We start from the raw sequence: 21,877 nt of genomic DNA on the forward strand, positions 1-21,877 counted from the left end.
AGCACACAAAATAGCATCACAGCACCTTTCACAAACATTGCTCACATGTGACCTGTAACTTCCTGCTTTATGTGACAGCTAAACTCAGCTTGATTTACTTCTAGACCTGGGCTCCTCCCACACTCCTGTGACTCGTAGGGAGCGACAGAGGAACAACGAACGGCAGCGCTCCAACAGCACCTCCACCTTGGCGGCCTCCGTTGGCCTGCCCTGCCCCTTTTCTCCAACTGTGGCTCAGGATGGAGACGCCGCTGAATGGCATGCTAGTGAGAGGCTAAGCCAGGCCAACTTGGATGCCATCACCTTCCCGGGCACCTCAGACACCGGTACAGATGGGACTGCTGCTGCTGGCTATAGCGAAACCCCACTGAGGGACATCCAAATGAGAAACAGTCTGAGTGATGAAGACAAATTAGAGGACACTGCAAGGACACAAAGTGCCTTCAGTTTTGACACCGGAGAAAGGCTTTTAGCAGAAAATGCAGACGGAGCGTCACCAATTGCCCCATCCTCCCTGCCCCATTTTAGGCCAGTATCACCATCGTCTCCTCCCCCATCCTCCCATCCGTCCATGCAGCAGCACCTGTCATCACTGCGAATCTCTGAGTCAAGCCTTTTCAGCCCCATCAACCAGCGGCAGCCACTAGTAACAGGGTTCTCCCAAGAGGACGCTGATGAGGTCTTCCTCCAAAATCCCGCTCCTCCATCACCTCCTCCACCAATCCACGATACAAGCATGATCGATGACTTCCCTCTTCCACCTCCACCCCTCAATTTTGAGCTGGAAGCTGAGGAACACACCATGGGCAGGTTTGTTTTAGAATCTGTTCTCTATTTAACGCTGAATAAAATTTGGTCCATAGTGTCCTCAAACAAATCTGTCATTCCTACCAGGACAACACCCCTACCCTCCCCTCCAGCGTCCCCTTCCACCGTTGACTTTCCTTCGACTGCGTCCAGCTGTCTCCCTTCTCTGAAACCGCCACCCTCCATCATCATCTCTACGGACACGTCCACCACAACCCTGGACAACCAAAGTCTGGAGTACCAGCCAGTGCCCAGGAGGGAAAAGACATCTGAGGAGCTGCGGGTGGAAGCACTGGCCAGACAGCTGGTGGGTAGCTGGAGGCAGCATCTTGGATAAATGTTGTTCCTCCTGGTTACATCCCGCTTCAAAGTGTTGATGTGTTGCAATTGTCAGCATCCGTTCATCTGTCCGTCCATCCGTTAGTCAACCAAATATCTTCGCAACTATTGCAAATAGAAAGATGAAACAAAAAGCACGTTACTCGGACGACAAAGGGGATGAAAATGAGATGATGACCTTGACCTTGATAAAGCTAGATCAAGGTCAAATTATAACTTTTGTACACTCGGGAACTGGATAAAATGGAAAGACGAGGGAGAAGGCCAGTGTGAGACCATAGATCAAAGCTAGTGCTTTGATTTATGAAAGTAGGTCAGAGCTAGGTCAGAGCTAGCTAGGTCAGAGCACTAGCTCTGATCTACTTGACCTATGCAAATTGAGCGATTTGCATAGGTCAAATTACCTTGACCTATGCAAATAGGTCAAGGTAAAATTTTGAATTCAGGGGTGTCGCGGGATGTTCTACTTACCTAGAAAGGCTTCTTATCACACCTGCTTCTGACTTTTTAGTGTCTTTGTTACCATGTCCTCCGTTGGTGTTCCTTCTTGTAATGTCCTCATACAAATCTGCAATTATCTCTATTTCTAGTTTATTCTCTCTGGTTTACGACTCTTCATAAGCTAGTAAAGTTAGCATCCTTGTACCAGATGCTAACTTCCACTGTTGCAGTATGAGTTCTCATTCTGCCATTGTTGTAATGCAGAATTTAGTCTTATTGCACTAACTACTACTTCTACTCGTCTCATTGTCATCATGACATTTTCCAAATATTCCTTTAAGGGACTCATTCCTGACTTCCATCTTTGTTGTCATACACATTTTGATTCGTAAATCATAACTCTTTGTGTACAGGTGTTGACAGACAGCTCTTTGGCACCTCTCTTGGATACATGGGGAAATAAATCGACAGTAGAGCGCATGGAGGACATCTTTACAAACAGGAAACCAGCTGGCAAATCGCCATGGCAGCAAAGGGCTAGCATCCGATTGGATGACAGGTAATAAAGGACTGCCTTGCTCTTTCTGTCTTACAAATTGTAGTGTGAATTTTAAATCAGCCAAATGTATTTGTAGTGTCTGAGATAGCATTATATGTGGATAGACCCAGTTTCTAAATTTTGTTTGGGGCTGTGCTACCAACTGACGACACATTAATTGTCACTGAATATCTATCAGCCTGTGTCATCTTCTGTAATCACATCAGATGTAGTCAGTGAACACAAAAGCTGACTTATTTGAATTCCTGGAAGTCTTGAACCGGCCACTCAGTAAAATAGTAAAAAGTCAGCACTGTCAAAAGAGGAGAGGAGAGACCGAACTAACTTGATCGTGTTTCAGAGATGTGACTGTTTCAGTAAACTTTACTACACAGAAGCTTTATAGAGGAACTGTCAGTGTAGGGAACCATTCTGTTATTAAAATATTTAAGCATGAGTTAGTCCCAAAGGAATCTGTGTCAGTGTGAATAAAAGGTAGGGACTGTGTGGAGGACTGACTTCATGTTCTACAGCCTGAAAAACTAGACCATACTGCCTCCTAGTGGCCAGATTAAATCGTGGTATAGTACTGTAAAAGTAAACTTTTATTGTATACTGTATTTCCCATGACAGAACCTTACCCAAATCTGTCTGTTTTAACATAACAATCTGTATTTTAGTATAATAAAAGGTTATAACCATAACTTTGAATATTCCTGTAACTTTTGGTTTGTTGTTATTCATTTTTTTTGGTAATACTTCTTGCCCTTGCTTCCATTTCTTGTTAGTATCTATTGCTGATTTCTTTTCACTTCAACCCGGTGAACTGAAAGTGAATTTGACAGAGCTTAAGCGGGAAATATCTAAAAAAATTTTTTTAAAAACCCCATCAAATTTAATTTAGCTTTATAAATTGTGTTGTTTCCATCCTAGGGTCGAGGATGAATTCAATGAGTCGACTCAGAGCTCAGTAACGATGCAAAACAAAGACAATGATCTGAGGGAGGATGAGAAAGACCTCAACACCAAGCAGGTGAAAAATTAATGCTTCATATTCCTATTATTATTATTATTATTATTACTATTATTATTCATTAACTCCACTTAAGCAGCAGAACTGCAGGCATAAAAGTGAGAGTGATGCCATCTTGACCACAAGTCATCTTCCAACGGCACACGGTGTGCGTTGGCATGTTCTTGTCACACAGGTGGAGCTGTGTGAGGCTCTGCGGTGTAACGTGGCGGCTCTGCAGCAGGAGAAAGAAGCATTGTGTGAAGAGCAGAAACAACACCAGGCACTGGGAGCAAGCATCGACAAACTGGTGCAGGAACGCCTCAAACCCAATGAGAGGGACAAGTACAGCATGTTCATTGGTACGACACATCTCACTGTGAATAACCACTGACTGCAGCTCCCATCAGGCTTTGGTGTGTGTGTCATGATGGCGGCTGGGATGTGTTGCAGGAGACCTGGAGAGGATCGTGAACCTGCTGCTATCTTTGTGCAGCCGACTATCAAGGATCGACAAATCTCTGCTGGCTCTGGAGAGAGAGGAGCTGATGCAGGAGGACGCAGCAGCAGAGAGGGTGAGACGGGGCAGACCTAACTATCTGTTCAAACCTAGCAATAGCATCTATCCAGGGTGATGTGTTGATGTGTCCTGACATGATTCAAAGTGTCGGACACGTGTAGTATGTTTGCAGGTTAGAAGAGGTAGGATGTCTCCGTGAACATCTGTGTAACATCGGACCAGAACACACGGGTGTTGTGATCTTCCTTTTATTGATGCTCAGTATCCCATGCTTGAACTCAAATGTATTTTATATATATATATATATATATATATGTATATATATATATATATATATATATATATAAAGTATAATAAATAAAATAAAATATACTTAATAAAGTATATATATATATATATATATATATATATATATATATATATATATATATATATATATATATATATATATATATATATATATATATATATATATATATACTTTATTAGTCCCAGAGGAAATTGCACATATCCACTGCTCAGGCATTACATAATGAATAAATACCACAAGACATACACTACACTAACAGACACTTGTAGCATTAACAGGACATATACTAAACTATAACTAAAATATAAACAGTATAAAATTAAATAAAATCCAATCGCGTGCTGAACCGCGGTCGAATGGATTTATTTAATTATTATTTATGATGTAAATATTATTTATTTATTTATTTATTATTTGATTTAATTATTTAGTTTATTAAATTTCATATATTTAAACCAGGGCTTTGAACCAGTTCATGGAATGAAAACGAAAACCAGAAACTTTTGGTATTTTGGCAGGAACGAAAACGAAAACTTTATATTTTTTAATGTTCCAGAACAGAATCGGAACAGAAAATAATTGTAACCCGGTTTATACCGGTTTTTTTTCTTTCTTGAAAAAAATATTTGACCTGATGTTTCACTTCCTGTCATTCACTGGATGCGGGATGAGAGCAGAGGGAAGTAGCGGCTACCAGCAGCAGTTAGGAAAAGGGAGGTCTCCTAGTCACAATTTAATCATAACAGGTAAACACTGCAGTGTGATTTAGACATGAACTCATTGGCTGCAGTCATTTTCAGTGCAGTGTGTTCCTGTACTGCCAGCGCTTTGTAGTAATATTGAGCTATGGGAGAAGAACAATGAAGATCTGTTGTTCAGCAATAAATGACATGGTGGAAGTTATTCTGTTCTTATGTCATGTAGTGTCTAAGTAGGAGGCATAAGCCTTAACTACAGTGATATAACTGTCATAAAGCAGAGGTCTAGTGCTGTGGTACTGTTTACTGTAGGTTAGGGACATATCTATAATTATAGTCTATAGTATATAAAGTAATTGCTTTAGTTGCCAATTTAAAAGTCCTTAAGTTACTGTATTTTGCGCACCATTCAGCTCATTGTATAAAGAGGCTCAGTCTAAATAACGGAGTTTATTTCTGTACTTTAACCGGATACACGGCGCACCTTATTGTTCAGTTCATGGTTGCTAACGGAAGCAAAGAAGTGACTGTGGTTGAACTGTGTTGTACTATGTATTTAAATTTAAAAAAAATACACCAACATTGTTTTTTAAATATGTTTTTATTTCTTTATTTTTTGATAAATCTGTGATAAATCCTTGAAGTCCTCATCTCCTGCATTGAATATCTCGGTAGTTTCTCTACCGCTGACCGTCTGGTTTCCGGGTGTCTGTCCGGTAATGATGAGAAACATCGGACAAAAGTCGAAGCATATACATTAATCCAGGCATCCACAATCCACGCACATATTGTGGGGGTGTAACTCATGGTGTAACTCGCTCAGCACTGCCCCCAGTCCTGGTAAAGGTGTTTTCACGTCTCTCATCGCTCCACGACACGCAGTTTAACTTTAAAGGCTGTGTTTACACCGATGTCCAGCGGTTGGAGTTCTTTCGTTAATCCTCCAGGATGAAGACAAGCTCCGAGTTCAGCCGCTTCACGTGTTTCTGTCAGAAGCGGTGGTGTGGGGGGGGCATGGAGTCACAGATCAAGAGAGATGGAGAAGCGTGAAAAAAGCCCCCCGGTCTCCGGTTACGTGAACTGGAACAACCGGAACTGATAGCCTGGAGTTTACACGTTGCGTCGTAAGCGTGTCTCTTCGCTGACATCATTGTCGGGGGTCTTCAGCCAATCAGATGTGGTTACCAGCATACCTACGGTACAGTCCCGGTATATCCCCTATACCGGTACCTACCGGAGGTGTGCCGGACAGAGCCTCGCGTCATGTTCTCTAATTGGTCCATCGCTGCCGGCGTACGTAGTGATGTAATACGTCCTATGTCGGGGAGAATGGTCGATCTGGTGGATCGCTGACTGAAGTCACACAAAAACATCTTTACAGGTTTTGGAACTCAGTGGACTCAGAAGACGCGTCATGTTAAAAGGAGCAGCGTCGAAATTTTAAGGTTTTTAATCGCGTCTAACGGTACGCAAATTACGGCACCTACACATTTATATTTACAAGGAACATTATTTACCGGTTCAGGAACTTTATTTTTCTGTTCTAACCGGTTCAAGAATGTCAGTTTATGGGTGGAACGCAAAACCGGAAACATTATAATTTCGTTTCTGTTCGGAACGAAACGATTGGCAAAAAATTCTGGTTCAAAGCCCTGATTTAAACCAATATATAATATATATTATAATATATAATTGTAATATATTATATATTATAATATATAATATTTAATATATTTAAACCAAAATATAATCAGAATTTTTTTTCATAACTATGTTGACACACATTGACGTTCACATGAAGCACTGGCTGTTATTTAGTAGAACAATAATCTAATATTTCTTCACTCACATCTCCCATTGACTGGAAAGGCACCTTCATCGTGAGGAAATCTTCGGATTTCTTTCTTCTGAGAGAAGTGCTAACTAGCTCTTTGTCTCCTTCTCTTCAGGACGCCCTCCATCACAAACGCTCTCTGCTCCTCAGACAAACTGATGACGCTCGGGAGCTGAAGGAGAACTTGGATCGGCGGCAGCAAACTGTCCACGCCATCCTGTCCAGCTACCTCACTGCATCGCAGCTCCAGGATTACCGCCAATTCGTCTCCACCAAACCCTCCCTTCTGATCCGCCAGCGTCACCTCGATAACCTCATACGACAGGTGGAGGAGCAGCTGACCAGATTGGCCGAGAGCCTGCCACAGGAGCTGGCGGAGGCTCACGGTTGGTCGAGAGCACTTCCCTTTTCATCCTCAAGCCTCGCCCCTTGCTTTACTGGTTTTGCACCCTTGCCTCAACACTCCATCATTCCACATGCCACCCCCTCGATGAAGTCCACTACTGTAACGTCGCTGTGACGTCATGAGCGGTGACTGTGAAGGAAAAGGCAACCGGCCCAGAGGTCTGCAGGACGCTCTGGACAGAAGGAGCTGTGCATGAAGGATGCTCTGGCCTCAGACAGGGGGGGTTCACACTGAAACAGCTATGCATACTTCACACACAGTTAAACATCAGCCTCCGGGGCAGAGCGGATGAAACTGACTGCCACCCACAAACATCATCTGCTCTGAAAGGCAACTTTAAGGACCGTCGGGTGTTTTCAGGGTTGGAAGGTCATCGGCAAACACTTCACAGGACTTTTCCAGTCAACGGTGCGTTCAAGTGCCCTTTGGCTGGTCTATCTGAAAGGGCTTAAAGTTATAATAGCTTTATATTACAAGGAGACACCAATACCCCCCCCCCCCCCATAGTCACACTTAGTACAGTATTACCTAAATTATCATCATGGTTAATTTGAAAAAATAGTTTTTTCTAACTAATTGAACCCACTCTGCATGGGCTGCAATGGCCCCAGCATACAATTGTATTTCAAATGGCTTGTGAGCAAATAATTAAAAAATAATATTTTAATGAATGAAAACATTCTAAATATCAACCAAACCATACTTTGTCCACCACCATTCCTGCGTCTATGCTGCTGTTGTTGTGACTTCATACAGAGAAAACATTACGTTTTTCAGTCACAACCTCACTTTTGCAATTTTTTTACACAGCACCTGAATACCCTGTTACTGCCTGTAGGTTTAATCGCTCAGAGAAATTGGGACCAGTGATTAAACCCTTTCAGAAACATGGAACAAAAACACGTTCGTCCACATTATTTCTAGTGACAAGAAGAAGTGAGCAGACGTGTCGTCTCCCAAAGACTAACAACCATGTTCTCTGACACAAAACATACTTTTGTCATCCTGTCCAACCCCCCAGAGACGTCCAAAAGCCAGGTCAGCCTTACCACACATACAACCAACTTCAAATGAAGATCAAACGAAGGGACGCTGATTTTACTTCACCGCCCCCACCGGTCTTTGAGCTATCAGAAGCACCACACCTGAGGAGGAAGTGCTTCCAGAGAGCTGTTGTGATCACTGTGATGCTATAACACTAGTACTGCCGCTGTATCCCTGAACTCAGCTTGTAGCACTTTTAGCTGTTTGACTACTGTTTGCAGCAGAATTTACACTGAATGACAAATATTGTTCTACTTTAAGCGTTGGTGTGACGGAACATTTGGTGGCGGAGATAGGAGTGTTCAGATTCCAAAGATTTTTGCTGGATTTTTGCAGAATGGTCTTTGTTTGATTTGGTCCGAAAATCTATTATTTCATTCTGTTGCTCAAAGTTTCAGCATTTTACTGTTACATTAAATAACCTGAACGATAGAAATATTTTTTGAAATAAACATATCTTGCCCATAAGTCCGCTGGGTTAGCCTCTAGCGGCCCCCTGAACTGCAAAAAATGAGACAGCGGTTATGAAGAGAAATGGATGAATATGGCAGATATTCAGTCCATAAAATGTTATGGATAAAAATAAACAAAAGAACCTCTACAAAAAAACCATTTTAATATATAATGATATAAAGCGGAGAAAGAACAGTTTCTATTCTATGTAAAATAACAATAATTTTAAGTACCAGTAAATGTTCAGTCAGTCACAAAAATAATGAAACTGATTGGTTGTTTTATTAGGATTAAATATTCGTCTCAGTTGTTGATACAGATTTCAATAAAAGTTCTGGCCTTTCAATGGAAAGGAATGGTGGCAGAATGAATTCAACAGAAACATGTTAATTTAATCTCAACCGTCCTTCTTGTGAATAAAACAATGTTATGTTTTCTGAGGAAGTCCAGTTCCATTCAAACTGACTTGTGCCCTCAACGATACAGTGCAGTAAGTATTATCCAGGCAGAGATAATAATACTTCAGTATTGTTGCAAATTAGTTGTAAACACAATTTATTAGAGATTCAGTTGAGGCAATGCTCATTGGATTTAAAAAATACAAATTTGCTAGTGATTGAAGACATGTTTGAAATAACAGAAGGTGAAGGCTAAAATAAGAAGGTTTAATTTTCATTACTGTTTGTTTGCTGAATATCTCAAAATGTACAGATGCCAATTGAGAAGGGATTCATTTTAAAGTTAACATTTCTGTGGACACAATATACTACCTTTAAGAAAATAAAATTTGCAACCATGAAATATTTAATTGTGAAATCAGGAATATTGCAAATCATCCAATCTGCAAAATAACATGTAAATCTCTTTTGATTCACATTGTCCTAATAACTTAACAAATAAAAATTGAAAACCATTGTAAAACATACACATATTCTATGTGAAGTAAATCATAAAATATAGAATAAAACTTGATTATATCACTAGCACATGTCTGTATTATTTTCTTGAGAGATATTTTTTATAAAATAATTTATCAAGAATGATCTCCCTCTTTGGAGTGACTAATCCTAAAAATCAAAGGTTAGTTCATTTTTGCCTGTTCTTAAATTTATTGCAGTTGGAATGTGGAATCTGAAGTACAGAGTTTTTAATAGCCTAAGTGTTATTGTTCAACACTGCTTCTTTTTAAACCAACAGTGTGTTTCATTTGACTGTTTTCAGAGCACCTTTTAAATATTCTCACTTTGTCATATTCTCTGAACATAACCCAGATTTTACTATTGTTTGTTTGTTCACTTTTGTTATTTTCAGAGGCACAACAGAATATCTCAAACATCTTTGTGGTTTATCATTGAATGAAATTCAATGTTGGTCTCTTGAAAGAGGAACAATCAAATAACAGCTCCATGTTTTTAAAAAAAAATAAAAGTATTTTGTCAATGATGTTTTGTCCTCTTTGAGGTCTGGTGTCAGAACAGGTCCTGGACATTCAGTGACCCTCACAGCCACCTGACTTGAATCCCATAAAGTATCTCTGGTGAGGCTGTAAAAGAACGACTGTTGCCTCTGCCTGCGAGGAATTGGCTAAAATTTCTCAGGGACGCTGCTTGAAGCTGGTGTCTGTATACAGTATTGATCACGTTTGCTGTAGCTGACTAGTTACTTCATTTTTATGCAGGTTTCGACAAATTCAGCTTCCCAGTAAGAATTGACCTGATACAGATTTCTGATTGAACACTAATATTAGCAAAAACAAATACATAAATTAATCTATCAATAAATAAATCAATTCTTTAATAATCCCCATAGGGAAATAACTGTTTTTCTCCAAATATATATATATATATATATATATATATATATATATATATATATATATATATATATATATATATATATATATATATATATATATATAGTATACACACACACACACATTCACCACAAGTAAAAGCATTTTGTGTTACATTTGTGAAAAAGAAGGTAACTATTGGGGTAATTTGAATGTGGGGTTTTTTTTTTGATGAATGTTGTATTTTAACACTAACCTTTACATACATAACATGATAAATCAGGGTAAAAATGATATTTTTTTGTTAGGGGTGATGTCCTGGGGACTGGAACAGAATCACTTCCAACAGCTGTCAGCACGTACAACCAAAGTATCCGAGGCGCACTGGAATGCACCAACAGGATTGTTTTTCTCTCCATCATCCGGACACATCCGGGTTACCTGTGGGAATGCAGTGAGGGAGGCGGGGAGTAAATACCTGAGGGGGGTGGGACTTCGTGTGTGTCAGCAAAAAAAAAAAAAGTAAAATACTGTCCGACCTTAGACCTCGTCCACAAAAACGGGAAACGGGCGAAGCGGCGACCAGGATGGCCACAGACTTCACTCAGGACGCCGTGTTACACTTCCTCCAGGTCCGGGGGGGCTCGGTGAAAAACTCGGAACTGCTCCTTTACTTCAGAGGCTTCATTCGGGACCATTCAGATCGAGACCGGAACCGAGAGCTGTTCAAGAAGTATGTCAACTCAGTGGCGACTGTTCAACAAGTGGACGGCGTTTCTCACGTCGTCCTCAGGAAGAAGTTCAGGGGCCACGTCCCCGGCGGCGGGGAGCGGGTCTCACCGCGTGTCCCCGGCGGTGGGGAGCGGGTCTCACCGCGTGTCCCCGGCGGCGGGGAGCGGGTCTCACCGCGTGTCCCCGGCGGCGGGGAGCGGGTCTCACCGCGTGTCCCCGACGGGAAGAAGCCCGACCCCTCCGCGGAGAGCGCGCGTCGCAGCCCGGCTGGACGAGCAGGGGGAGCTCGGCAGAAGCCGCCAGCGACGGAAGTGTCGACACCCTCCGGGGCAACAGTCCTACCTGCGGCCGGGGCAACAGTCCTACCTGCGGCCGGGGCAACAGTCCTACCTGCGGCCGGGGCAACAGTCCTACCTGCGGCCGGGGCAACAGTCCTACCTGCGGCCGGGGCAACAGTCCTACCTGCGGCCGGGGCAACAGTCCTACCTGCGGCCGGGGCAACAGTCCTACCTGCGGCCGGGGCAACAGTCCTACCTGCGGCAGGGATCATTTTAAATAACAACACCAACAACGTGAAAAGAAATCATAACCTGAAACAGAACAGGACTGTCCACGCACCAGAGGTCACTGGTGGACCAGCAGCGGCCCTGGTTGGGGTTCCGACCCCAAGTCCGCCTGCTAAGAAACAACACGCTGAAGTGGGGCGGCCAACCCGGAGTCACAGCCCACCTCCGGGGGTCACACCCGTGGTTCCTGCCATCAGACGTCCTGGTGAAACTGTCCAACCTCCAGACCCTGAACCTCTGAACGGGAGGCTCGCGGGAAGTCTTTATCAGGAGCCCCCCCTTCATTCTGCCAGTCTTTATCCTGAGGTTGTCCTTCGCCGCAAATATAGGCAGAGTTACAAAGCTGCAGTCTCCTATGATGATGATGATGGTGATGAAGAAGAAGAGACCCAGATGAGACGAGGTTCCACTGGAGGAGTGCTGTCCATGAATGCTCCTCTTGGAGTATCGATGAAGACCATGTCTGCGTCCTCACCCTGCATCATAGACCAGGGAACGCCTCCCCCGGTCCTCCCCTCCTCTTCTTCATTAGAAACGCCCCCCCCAAAGATTTACGTTCAGGATGTGAGAGGGGAAATGTTGCCCAGCGATGGTCCAGACTGGAGGTTCGAGTTGGGTTTGGGTCCGAGAGAACGGTGGGCAGGGCTGGGTGTGGAACCTGGACCCGATCCAGAGGAGTTTGTGTCCGCTAGACAAAGCCATCCTTCAGAGGCAGAACGCAACATGATGTCTGCAGTCCAGGAGAAGGAGGTGGTCCATCGCCTTGATGTCCACACAGACCCCAGACGCTCGCAGCCTGCAGGGGTCCAGATGGACACAGGTCAGAGCTTTAGTATGAGGCTCTCACGCAGCTCCAGCAGCCTCACCTCCCCGTCCTCAGAGGTGGACCGGTCCAGCAGCTACGAGGACCTACATCGTATGTGTACGTGTATTAATCCGCTGCTTAAAATAGTCCTGAAAGGATGCAACGGTTCTTTGAAATTTTTTCTGCTGCACGTTATTTTATTTATTTACGTACTTACAAGCGTCATCACAGCGGAACTCTCCGTTTGTTGGATTTTGTTGTGCTGATTTCACTTTTTGTTAGAAACTGATTAGCTGATTCGTTTGCAAGTAGGATCGTCTTCATGTCGGACTACCTGATTAACCTGTGCGTTGTTTCACCGAATAGGTATGCCTCAACGTGACCCTAAAATCAAGGAGGCCCTCCAGCGTGCCCAAAGGACCAGGATGCATCACGATGACACTGTGCCTTGGCAGCGCTCCGCCGACCACCTCCATGTCGATCAGGAGCCACCAGCTCACGTGTCATCCTGGCAACTCTCCACAGGTTAGATCTTTCACCAGCTGGTCATCAGCGGTCAATGATGCTCGATTTGATTTGTGCGTTCATTTGACAGTTTTTGAATCTTTGTGAACCAATCAATGGGAAAACCTGCTCGCAACAAAGACATCAGCGTTGTGGTTGGTTGGTTTGAAACCTGCCCTTTACTTCACCCGACAGGCGATCTCCGTGACGACCGTGAGGAGGCCGAGTCTAGCGAGGGCTCCTCTTTCTCGACACCGCTGCGTCAGCGCCCGACCGTCGCCCGGCGGGTGAGCAGCCAGTTGAGAAACAGGATGTGCCGCAGCCTGGGAGCCGACCTGGACCAGCTGCTCCAGGAGGACGCGAGGGGGGGCAGAGCTACAGGTAGTGAGGCGGCCCGTCTGAACCGCCTCCAGCTGATCTCCTCCACGCTCAGTCTCCCCTACAACCTGTCATCGTCCTCGCTGTCATCCTGTTCCACGCCACCTCGCTGCCACAGTTTCACTGACCTCCTTGAAGGGGCGGTGGGGAAAGGGGGGAGGAGGAGCCTACCAGCTACTTCCTCCTCTTCACTTCATCACGAAGGCTCCAGCAGACAGGTAAGACGTTTTATACACTCTGTCCTCCATGCAGTCATCACTGCAGCATGTTTGGAGACTGTTACTGACTGCAGCTGAAATACATCTTTGAACCTACTGATCTGTTTTTATTACCATGGAGCTTCCGCTATAATTAAAAAAAGAATTCTTTCATCCACTCCTTTTCATTTAGAGTTCTATGTTATTAATCCATCAAATTCCATCACACGATCAGAAGGATCTCCTACTTTCTGAATATTAACCAAAGCACATCGAAAAAAGATTAAAAACAAAATTATATAAAGCCATCTTTAAGCTTTAGCTTTTTTGACGTGTTCTGGGATATGATATTTCTTTATTTCTTAAACCTAACCAAATTATGGAGTTTACTTTTTAAAAAAAAAAAAAAATCTTTTGACAGACGGTTCAATGATGTTTACAGTTTCTTACAAAAGCAGCTGAAAACATTGTTTGGGAGGAAGATCCACAACTTTACTCAAAGAAGGTCTCCAAGTTATTTTTTAAAGTGTTAACCAGCACAAAAAGATTAAATATGGTGACATGGAGTGGAGTTATTCACGCAGTCCTTCGTCCCCGCCACCAGTTGCTGGTTCCTCTGGAGCCCAGGGAACACGCCTGGCTGGTGAAGAGCGCGGCGGGCGCCTGGCCCGACATCTACTCCCTGTTCAGAGAGGACTCGTCTCTGCTCAACAAACGGGACTTCATCTCCGGCTTCACGGTGCTGCACTGGATCGCCAAACATGGTGACCACCGAGTCCTCAACACCTTATGGTAAGCAGCTAGCCGTTAGCTCTGCCATAGCAACGGCCTGGTGTGTACGGTACAGAACAACATTGGCTGCAGTTAATGATAGCTGAGTGTATCCTGTCAGATATGGACATTATTTTGTTTTAAGATTGGTTTTGGGGTTTAATACTTTAACATTGACTAAAGATGAGATCAGAATATTCTTTTTAGAGACATGACTATTGAGCCCCATCACCAGCATTAAATAACGTGTGTTTTAATTGTCATCTGGAGGTGGAGGGTTACTGATGACATATCCTGATCCGCTCTCTCTCTCCTGAATTCAGGTATGGTGTTGAGAAGGCCGGTTTGACCTTTGACATTGATGCTAAGTCAGCATCCGGTCACACACCTCTCCACATTGCTGCCATGCACGGCCACAAGAACATAATGCGGTTGCTGGTCGGCAAGTTCAAGGCCAACGTGAGGTTGAGGGACACGGCGGGAAAGAGGCCCTGGCAGTACCTGAGCCGCTCGGCCGCATCGGACATCTTCCTGCTGCTGGGAGCGCCCCCGCGGGCTGCTGGGAAGGGAGAGGGCGGAGGAGGGCGAGCAGACAACAGCTGGAAACCAGAGCAGCCTCATCGCCGTCGCCGCCGACATCACTTCTCCACAGCTTCCTCAGGACAGAGGCCGGTGACCATTGCAGGCACAATAAAGGTCAAAAGGTCATCTTCAATTGCCGCATTCCTTAAACACAAATCGCTGCGCCGGTTTCATGGACATCACTCTGATGCGTCTGTTTAAAAGCTTCAGCTGATCAAGGTTCAGCCTGACAAAGAGCCCCCCCGCCACTTGGATCTTCTGTCCACTGGGTTCACGCCTCAGCATGAATGTTTTCACATTGGGGGGCTTCGTCTTCACTTCCTCGTGACAGCCAAGAGCTGGAAAAATGTACGCAAACCGACAGGAAAGTCAGACTGTTCATTTACGGATTACTCCTTTATAAATCAACCCCACATATCACTAAGACATCACAAGAGTCCACTTGGAGTGGAACCTGCAACCTTTTTCATCTCATTCCTGCTTCTTAAACTCCTGACACTGTTGTGCTGGGCTCCACAGATGAGATGCAAACATCTGTCACGCTAGCTAAGTAGCATGAAGGGATTTTCTTAGGATCAGAGGTGGTGTGTTAAAATTTAACGTATCTACGTCTGAGTAACAATAAGAACACCGGAGTGGGGCTGTTACTAATAAAGTGAGCGTATGGAACAGGACGAACAGGATCTTAGTCGGTCTACTCTCTGATCTGTTCGGGCTTGTTTCAGAAACTCAAGGTAACGTTCAGAGGATTTTGACAAATGACTAATGAGCTGTCAGCTTTGGTTCACATCTGCTGTTTATTAATGGATCCTCCTAACTTGTGTCAGGCGTCAGCAGAGATAAACGTCAGAGATTCAGCCTTTTAGGCCTGAATGTTTGACTGACTGCAGCCAAATGGAGAACTAGTTTCTGGTCTGGTCTGAGATTACATCACAGATTGTTTGCACTGAGATGAGCAACGGCTTGAAGCCAGAGGTTATTTACAAGCACTTAGCAGAGTGGATTGGTTTACGGCAGGATCGTCTGATTTCACCGTCATGAAGGGTGGAATTCAATGGGCCACGGATCGACATGAGCTCCAGTTTCAGGCTGAAGCTGATGGTAGCAAAACATTATAGCACACGTTTGTGATTAATGTTAGTACTTCACATCCCTCATTGTTTCCAAATCAACTGATTTTAGATTGATAGTCTCCCTTCTAGGTAGCCTGTAGTTTATTCGAGAATGAGTTTGAATGTATTCTGTCAGTGGATAAAGCCTCATAAACACCTGGTACAATAAAATAAAATCACTTGTCAGGAACCGCTTCTGTCAAGCTTCACATTCCAGCGGTGGTGGAGTGGGTGGGGTGATTTTTTTTATATATATATATAAAATGTCCGTCTCATCCTTGTAGGGTGGTATCTGTGTGTCATCCTCAAGCTTGAGTCCTCTACCAGAGGCCTGGGAGTCTGAGGGTTCTGTCAGTATCTTAGCTGTTCCTAGGACCGCACTCTTCTGGACTGAGGCTCCAGATGTTGTTCCAGGAATCTGCTGGAGCCACTCTTCCAGTTTGGGGGTCACTGCCCCAAGTGCTCCTACTAACCTTGATCTTCCACATATGTCCCAGCTGTTTAACCCTTGATACTTCTCAATCTTTTTGTGTTCCTTCTTCCTGATGTTAGCTGGAATCGCCACATCTATCACCATGCTCTCTTCTGCTCTTTGTCCTCCACCACTATGTCCGGTTGGTTAGCCAGGAGCTGTTTGTCAGTCTGGAAGCTGAAGTCCCACAGGATCTTAGCCTTGTTATATATGTGTGTATATACAGTATATATCTTCTCCTTTGGGCTTTTCCCCTTCAGGGGTCGACACAGCGAATCAGTGTCCTCCATCTAACCCTGTCTTCAGCATCCTCTTCTCTCACCCCAACTACCTTCATGTCCTCTTTCACTACATCCATAAACCTCCTCTTTGGTCTTCCTCGAGGCCTCCAGCCTGGCAGTTCAAAACTCAGCATCCTTCTACCAATTCACTATTCACTATCTCTGCTCTGGACATGTCCAAACCATCTCAGTCTGGCCTCTCTGACTTTATCTCCAGAACCTCTAACATGTGCTGTCCCTCTGATGTACTCATTCCTGATCCTATCCATCCTGGTCACTCCCAGAGAGAACCTCAGCATCTTCATCTCTGCTACCTCCAGCTCTGTCTCCTGTCTTTTCCTCACTGACACTGTCTCTAGACCAAACAACATCGCTGGTCTCACCACAGTTTTGTACACCTTTCCTTTCATTTTAGCTGAAACTCTTTTATCACACATCACACCTGACACTTTCCTCCACCCGTTCCATCCTGCCTGGACACGCTTCTTCACCTCTTTTCCACACTCTCCATTGCTCTGGACTGTTGACCCTAAGTACTTAAAATCCTCCACCTTCTTGATCTCTTCTGCCTGTAACCTCACTCTTCCACTTGGGTCCCTCTCATTCACACACATGTACTCTGTCTTACTGCGGCTAACCTTCATTCCTCCCCTTTCCAGGACAAACCTCCAACTCTCTAGCTTCTCCTCCACCTGTTCCCTGCTCTCACTACAGATCACAATGTCATCTGCAAACATCATAGTCCATGGAGATTCCTGTCTAATCTCGTCTGTCAGCCTGTCCTTCACCATAGCGAACAAGAAGATATATATATATATATAATGTAAGCACACGTGTTAATTTTGCAATCAGGGTTTTTTTTGTAAAGTTCATTTGGTTTTCGTCACATTTACATTTGTTTAGCATGAGGCTATGTATGCTTGGACATCTCAGATTTCACTGGAATTTTAAAAGACCCAGGATTTTAACAGGAAAAACCACAATTTGTTTGTTTCACAGGTTTTATTTTTTTGTTTTGTTGGGGGGTTTTTTTGTGTTTGTTTCAGCAGCTGGTTGCCAAATATCACTTCCTGGAGCTTAACAGCATCTGAAAGGCACAGATTTTAATGTACCACAGGCTTCTGGCATTTGGACATGATGTCGACAGATAGCTTCATGGAAGCCTGACAATCTAACAATCTAAGAACTGATGGGAGGAAAAATACATCCATCAGTAGGGATTACACTTAGTGCTAAAAAATATGTCAAATATTGTGCATTTGTTCTCATCATCCTGGTAAACTGAGTAAGTTTCTCTTCTACAATGAGAGGTACAGTATTTGTCACCCTGCTGCTTTAATACTGAACATGTTTCACACTGACCCATTTTCCTGCATCACAAGGAATTTTTGTAAAATTCTGATACACTCTCATTAGACTATTTTATCATCTGAGGAGTAGTAAACTGAAGTCAAAAATTAAGCAGAGCAGCACTCAGAACTCATACCTCCATCAGGTTTCATGGGCACAAACAAGCACACACGGCTGATAAATTATTAACTAGATGTCAACTGAAAAACAGAAACCTCAGCCACGGTGCCGTGGTTCCACTTCATGTTCTTAGAGGTAATGGTAGTGGATAGTTTAGCTTTGGCCACGAAAACGTCGTACAGTTTAGAATGTTATTGGTCTCATTGTTTCACATAGGGGGGGGGTCATCGGTCATGATCTAAAATATAACATTATACTGAATTATTGCTTTGATTATTCACAGTGAGATGGACAAAATCTTGTAATTGTCCCAAAATGGTAAAAAATAGTCTGTAAAGGATCCAGGATCCAAACAACAATCCAGATCAACACTGAAATCTAGAAGAAAAAAAAATATAAAAAACATCACCACTTAAATCTAGAGGATTTTATTTCGGGTCAGGCTGGCTACTTAACCCAGCCAGTTACCCTGGAAATTGAGCGATGGATGAACAAGCCGCTGTGATCAATAATCAGTTCATTGCTTTAATGAATTGAAGGAAAGTCTTCTGGTTTCTAGCTTCTCCCAAGACATTTTTATTTAAAACATTAAATGATAAAAATTACAGCTTTTTTGTCTTTTTAAATGATCGAAAAGCTAGTAAATGACGTTTCTTTACTTTGTGAAATTACTGCTCATAATATTAAAGGTGATTGCATTGTAAACACTTTATGAATTACAACTTGCTCACAATATGAACTCTTAATGTTTATGAGTGTTCATTTTTATACAGATGATGCATCACTGGGGCGGATGTATTTTAAAGTACACAGTCAGGCCAACTCAGAAACTGGGGGGACTGGTTTCAGTCCTCCCAGTTTCGTTTATGAGTTGCGTTCGGTGCTTCCACCCTCCACTTCCATCGCTGTCACACTGGTCACACACTGAACTGTCCGTGCTCGTATGACTGTTTATGTGTAAGTACGTGAGTAGTTTGTGTGGTCTCCAAATATCAAGTGCGTGGTGTGAGCAGAGTTTGTTTGACAGCAGAGCCAGTCGACATCCTGAAGCAACGAGTGTCAACTGTCACATCATACTCTCTCATATCAGATTATAAACCAGAATGCAGAGAAATGATATGTAAATTAGCATTGGCAGTAATTAATAGATAGTCTTTTAACGGTCATGATCATCACAAAGAAAATATTGACAATATTGACATATATTAACCCTAGGAGGTCTACTGAGATGTTGGCATGTTTTTTGAATTGTTGGCTTTGCATGTGTTTTTGTACATCAATAAATTGTAATAAATAATAAATGAAATTGTTAGGCTTCGTAATGTGACTTCTTTAAACTATATAATTAAATGAAATTCTTACTAAATGGCATGAATTTTAACTTTCCTGCAATTGCTCCACATACCCAGCAGATGGCGAAATCCAGACACATTGACCGTTGGAGTCAGGTATACAGTAATACTGTATGTTGCATTCAGATGCTGCCTGTTGATCCCTAATGACAAAAACATATGGGTATATTTAGCAAATTGCCTGTTTATTTAACGTTAAATCCCAAGCAGGTGTTGATGAATAACGTTTCAAACACATCTGGATCATTTTGCCATGTCTGCCATGTACCGAAGATGATGAATATGTGACATTTTGCCCGAGAGAAGAGCACAGAATTCTGCTACAGGTTTTCGGATTTTGAAAGAATTGACGTTACTTCAGCTGGTGCCGTGTCCTCTGTCCAAGGACCCTGAAACAGCACCACAGTACCTGCAACGGGAACTGATAGGTCTTCAGTCTGACTATGGGAGAAGTTTAACCCTCTGAAACTGAATGACTCTTATGCCTCACTCAATGAAGCCACATTTCCAAACCTCCTGAAATGGCACACAAGATGCTGATGTTTGGCTCGACCTACTTGTCTGAGAAGACATTCAGCATCATGGACACAAATTAATCCTGTTACAGATGCCAGCGAACTGCTCTGCATCTCAGATCTATCCTGAGAATCGCCACAACACAACTAACCCCAGACTGATGCACTGGCAAAAATGGGAAACCAGCAGTAATGTTCCCACTGAAATTATATGTGAGTGAAATTACTATTATGAAGTAGATGCAGTTGTAAAATAATTTAAACCTTGCATATGTGTGCTTTGCTGTCTGTTGAAGGCCAAAACCTTTTACAAAATGGCATTGGGTAATTTGCATGAGTACAAATAAACACTCCATCCATTTGCTCCCCAGCTAGCCTACCTGTCAAATTTTACAACCTTGTGTGGTCACCCCTAGTCTACACTGTATATAATGTATGTATATATACTGTATATACTGGATCACCACATGGAAAGTTTATTCATTCATTCATTTATTTTCTCACCTGCTTCATCCGCTTTGCGTGGGTCACGGGGAGCTGGAGCCTATCCCAGCTGCCATAGGGCATGAGGCAGGGCAAACTCCAGACGCAACACCACTGTACCGCGGAGCTACGCTGAGACATATAAACACACACTCACACACATACACACACACACACACACACACACACACACACACACACACACACACACACACACACACACACACACACACACACACACACACACACACACACTCAGAAGGGTAATTTGGAATTAACCTAAAGTGCATGTTTGTGGAGGTGGGAGGAAGCCGGAGAACCTCGAGAGAACCTATGCAGACACGGGGAGAACATGCAAACTCCGGAATCACAAGGAAGGAGAAAACAAAACTGTCCTCAGTCTGAAACCTTCACAGTAAGTCCGATGCTACCGCAGAGGTCTGCACCATGTGATTGTTTCTATTTTTACTAGTCATACATTTACTAGTTTGTAGCTACTTTATGAGTTTCTCATTTCATCAGTACAAAGTACTGATGACATTTTTCTAGTTGCACATTTGAGCTGTCAAAAGCAAAGAATCCTTTCCTTTCCTGCTCAGTTAAGTATACTAAATCATCATCACCGTAGCACCCATTGATATCCATTTGCATATTAATTAGGTTTTTCTATTAATCTATGTGCTGCAATTGCATTAAGTGATTGATTAGTGACACCCAATCGGCTGATTGGTGCTCAGCTTCATGTCCAGGCATCCTTTGAAAACATAAAAGCATTCTGTTCTGACCAGAGGTATCCTCATGCTCAACACCATCATCATCATCATCCATCCATCCATCATCTACCGCTTATCCAGGGTCGGGTCTCGGGGGAAACTCATTCCAGCCGATGGTATCTGGGATCTTGTCCTTTCGGTCATGACCCAAAGCTCATGACCATAGGTGAGAGTAGGAACGTAGATTGGCCAGTAAATCGATAACTTCATCTTGCGACCCAGCTCCTTCTTCACCACGACAAACCTATACAGCGACTGCAGAAGCTGCACCGATCCATCTGTCAATCTCACATTCCATCCTTCCCTCACTTGTGAACAAGACCCCAAGATACATCGTGCCCTCAGTTTGTCCCACCTCATGCCCTAAGTAAGCTGGGATAGGCTCCAGCTCCCTGTGACCCACTACGGCGGATAAAGCAGTGATTAGAAGATGGATGGCCGGAAATGCTAGAATGGAAGTCTATTATTTTATTTAGGTGCAATCCGGCAGGGGAAGCACACATAGAAGAGGCTAAGGATGAAATATATGAACAAGTCAGACCTCTGCATCATCTCATGAGAGTATCACATTTCCTTCATGTTTGACATTGTACAGTAAATATGAAGTGGCCGTTTGACTGTGGAGTTGTTTTATCATGTTCTGTTAAATAGATATATTTCAACCATCCATCCATCTTCAACCACAGGAGG

At 43.4% G+C, this 21,877-nt stretch overlaps 2 protein-coding genes across 7 annotated transcripts in view; both read left to right on the forward strand.

Annotated features, from left to right (window-relative positions):
* Positions 1-9,842, forward strand: part of shroom3 (shroom family member 3) — a 62,608-nt gene extending 52,766 nt beyond the window's left edge. For all 6 annotated transcript variants that reach the window (XM_068334094.1, XM_068334095.1, XM_068334096.1 and 3 more), the window contains 7 exons: positions 105-810; positions 895-1,114; positions 2,001-2,146; positions 3,059-3,158; positions 3,334-3,499; positions 3,591-3,712; positions 6,615-9,842. In XM_068334094.1, coding sequence (XP_068190195.1) covers positions 105-810; positions 895-1,114; positions 2,001-2,146; positions 3,059-3,158; positions 3,334-3,499; positions 3,591-3,712; positions 6,615-7,019 — 1,865 coding nt within the window. In that variant the 3' untranslated portion in view covers positions 7,020-9,842. The remainder of the gene's footprint in view (positions 1-104; positions 811-894; positions 1,115-2,000; positions 2,147-3,058; positions 3,159-3,333; positions 3,500-3,590; positions 3,713-6,614) is intronic.
* A 933-nt stretch (positions 9,843-10,775) lies between these two features.
* Positions 10,776-16,044, forward strand: LOC137608623 (ankyrin repeat domain-containing protein SOWAHB-like). The gene is made up of 5 exons (XM_068335124.1): positions 10,776-12,414; positions 12,664-12,822; positions 12,997-13,397; positions 13,981-14,168; positions 14,471-16,044. The coding sequence occupies exons 1-5, from the start codon at positions 10,782-10,784 to the stop codon at positions 14,928-14,930; spliced, it is 2,841 nt and encodes a 946-aa protein (XP_068191225.1). The 5' UTR covers positions 10,776-10,781; the 3' UTR covers positions 14,931-16,044.
* The last annotated feature ends 5,833 nt before the right edge of the window (positions 16,045-21,877 follow it).

This window comes from Antennarius striatus, chromosome 15 (assembly GCF_040054535.1).
Source record: "Antennarius striatus isolate MH-2024 chromosome 15, ASM4005453v1, whole genome shotgun sequence".
NCBI lineage: Eukaryota > Metazoa > Chordata > Actinopteri > Lophiiformes > Antennariidae > Antennarius > Antennarius striatus.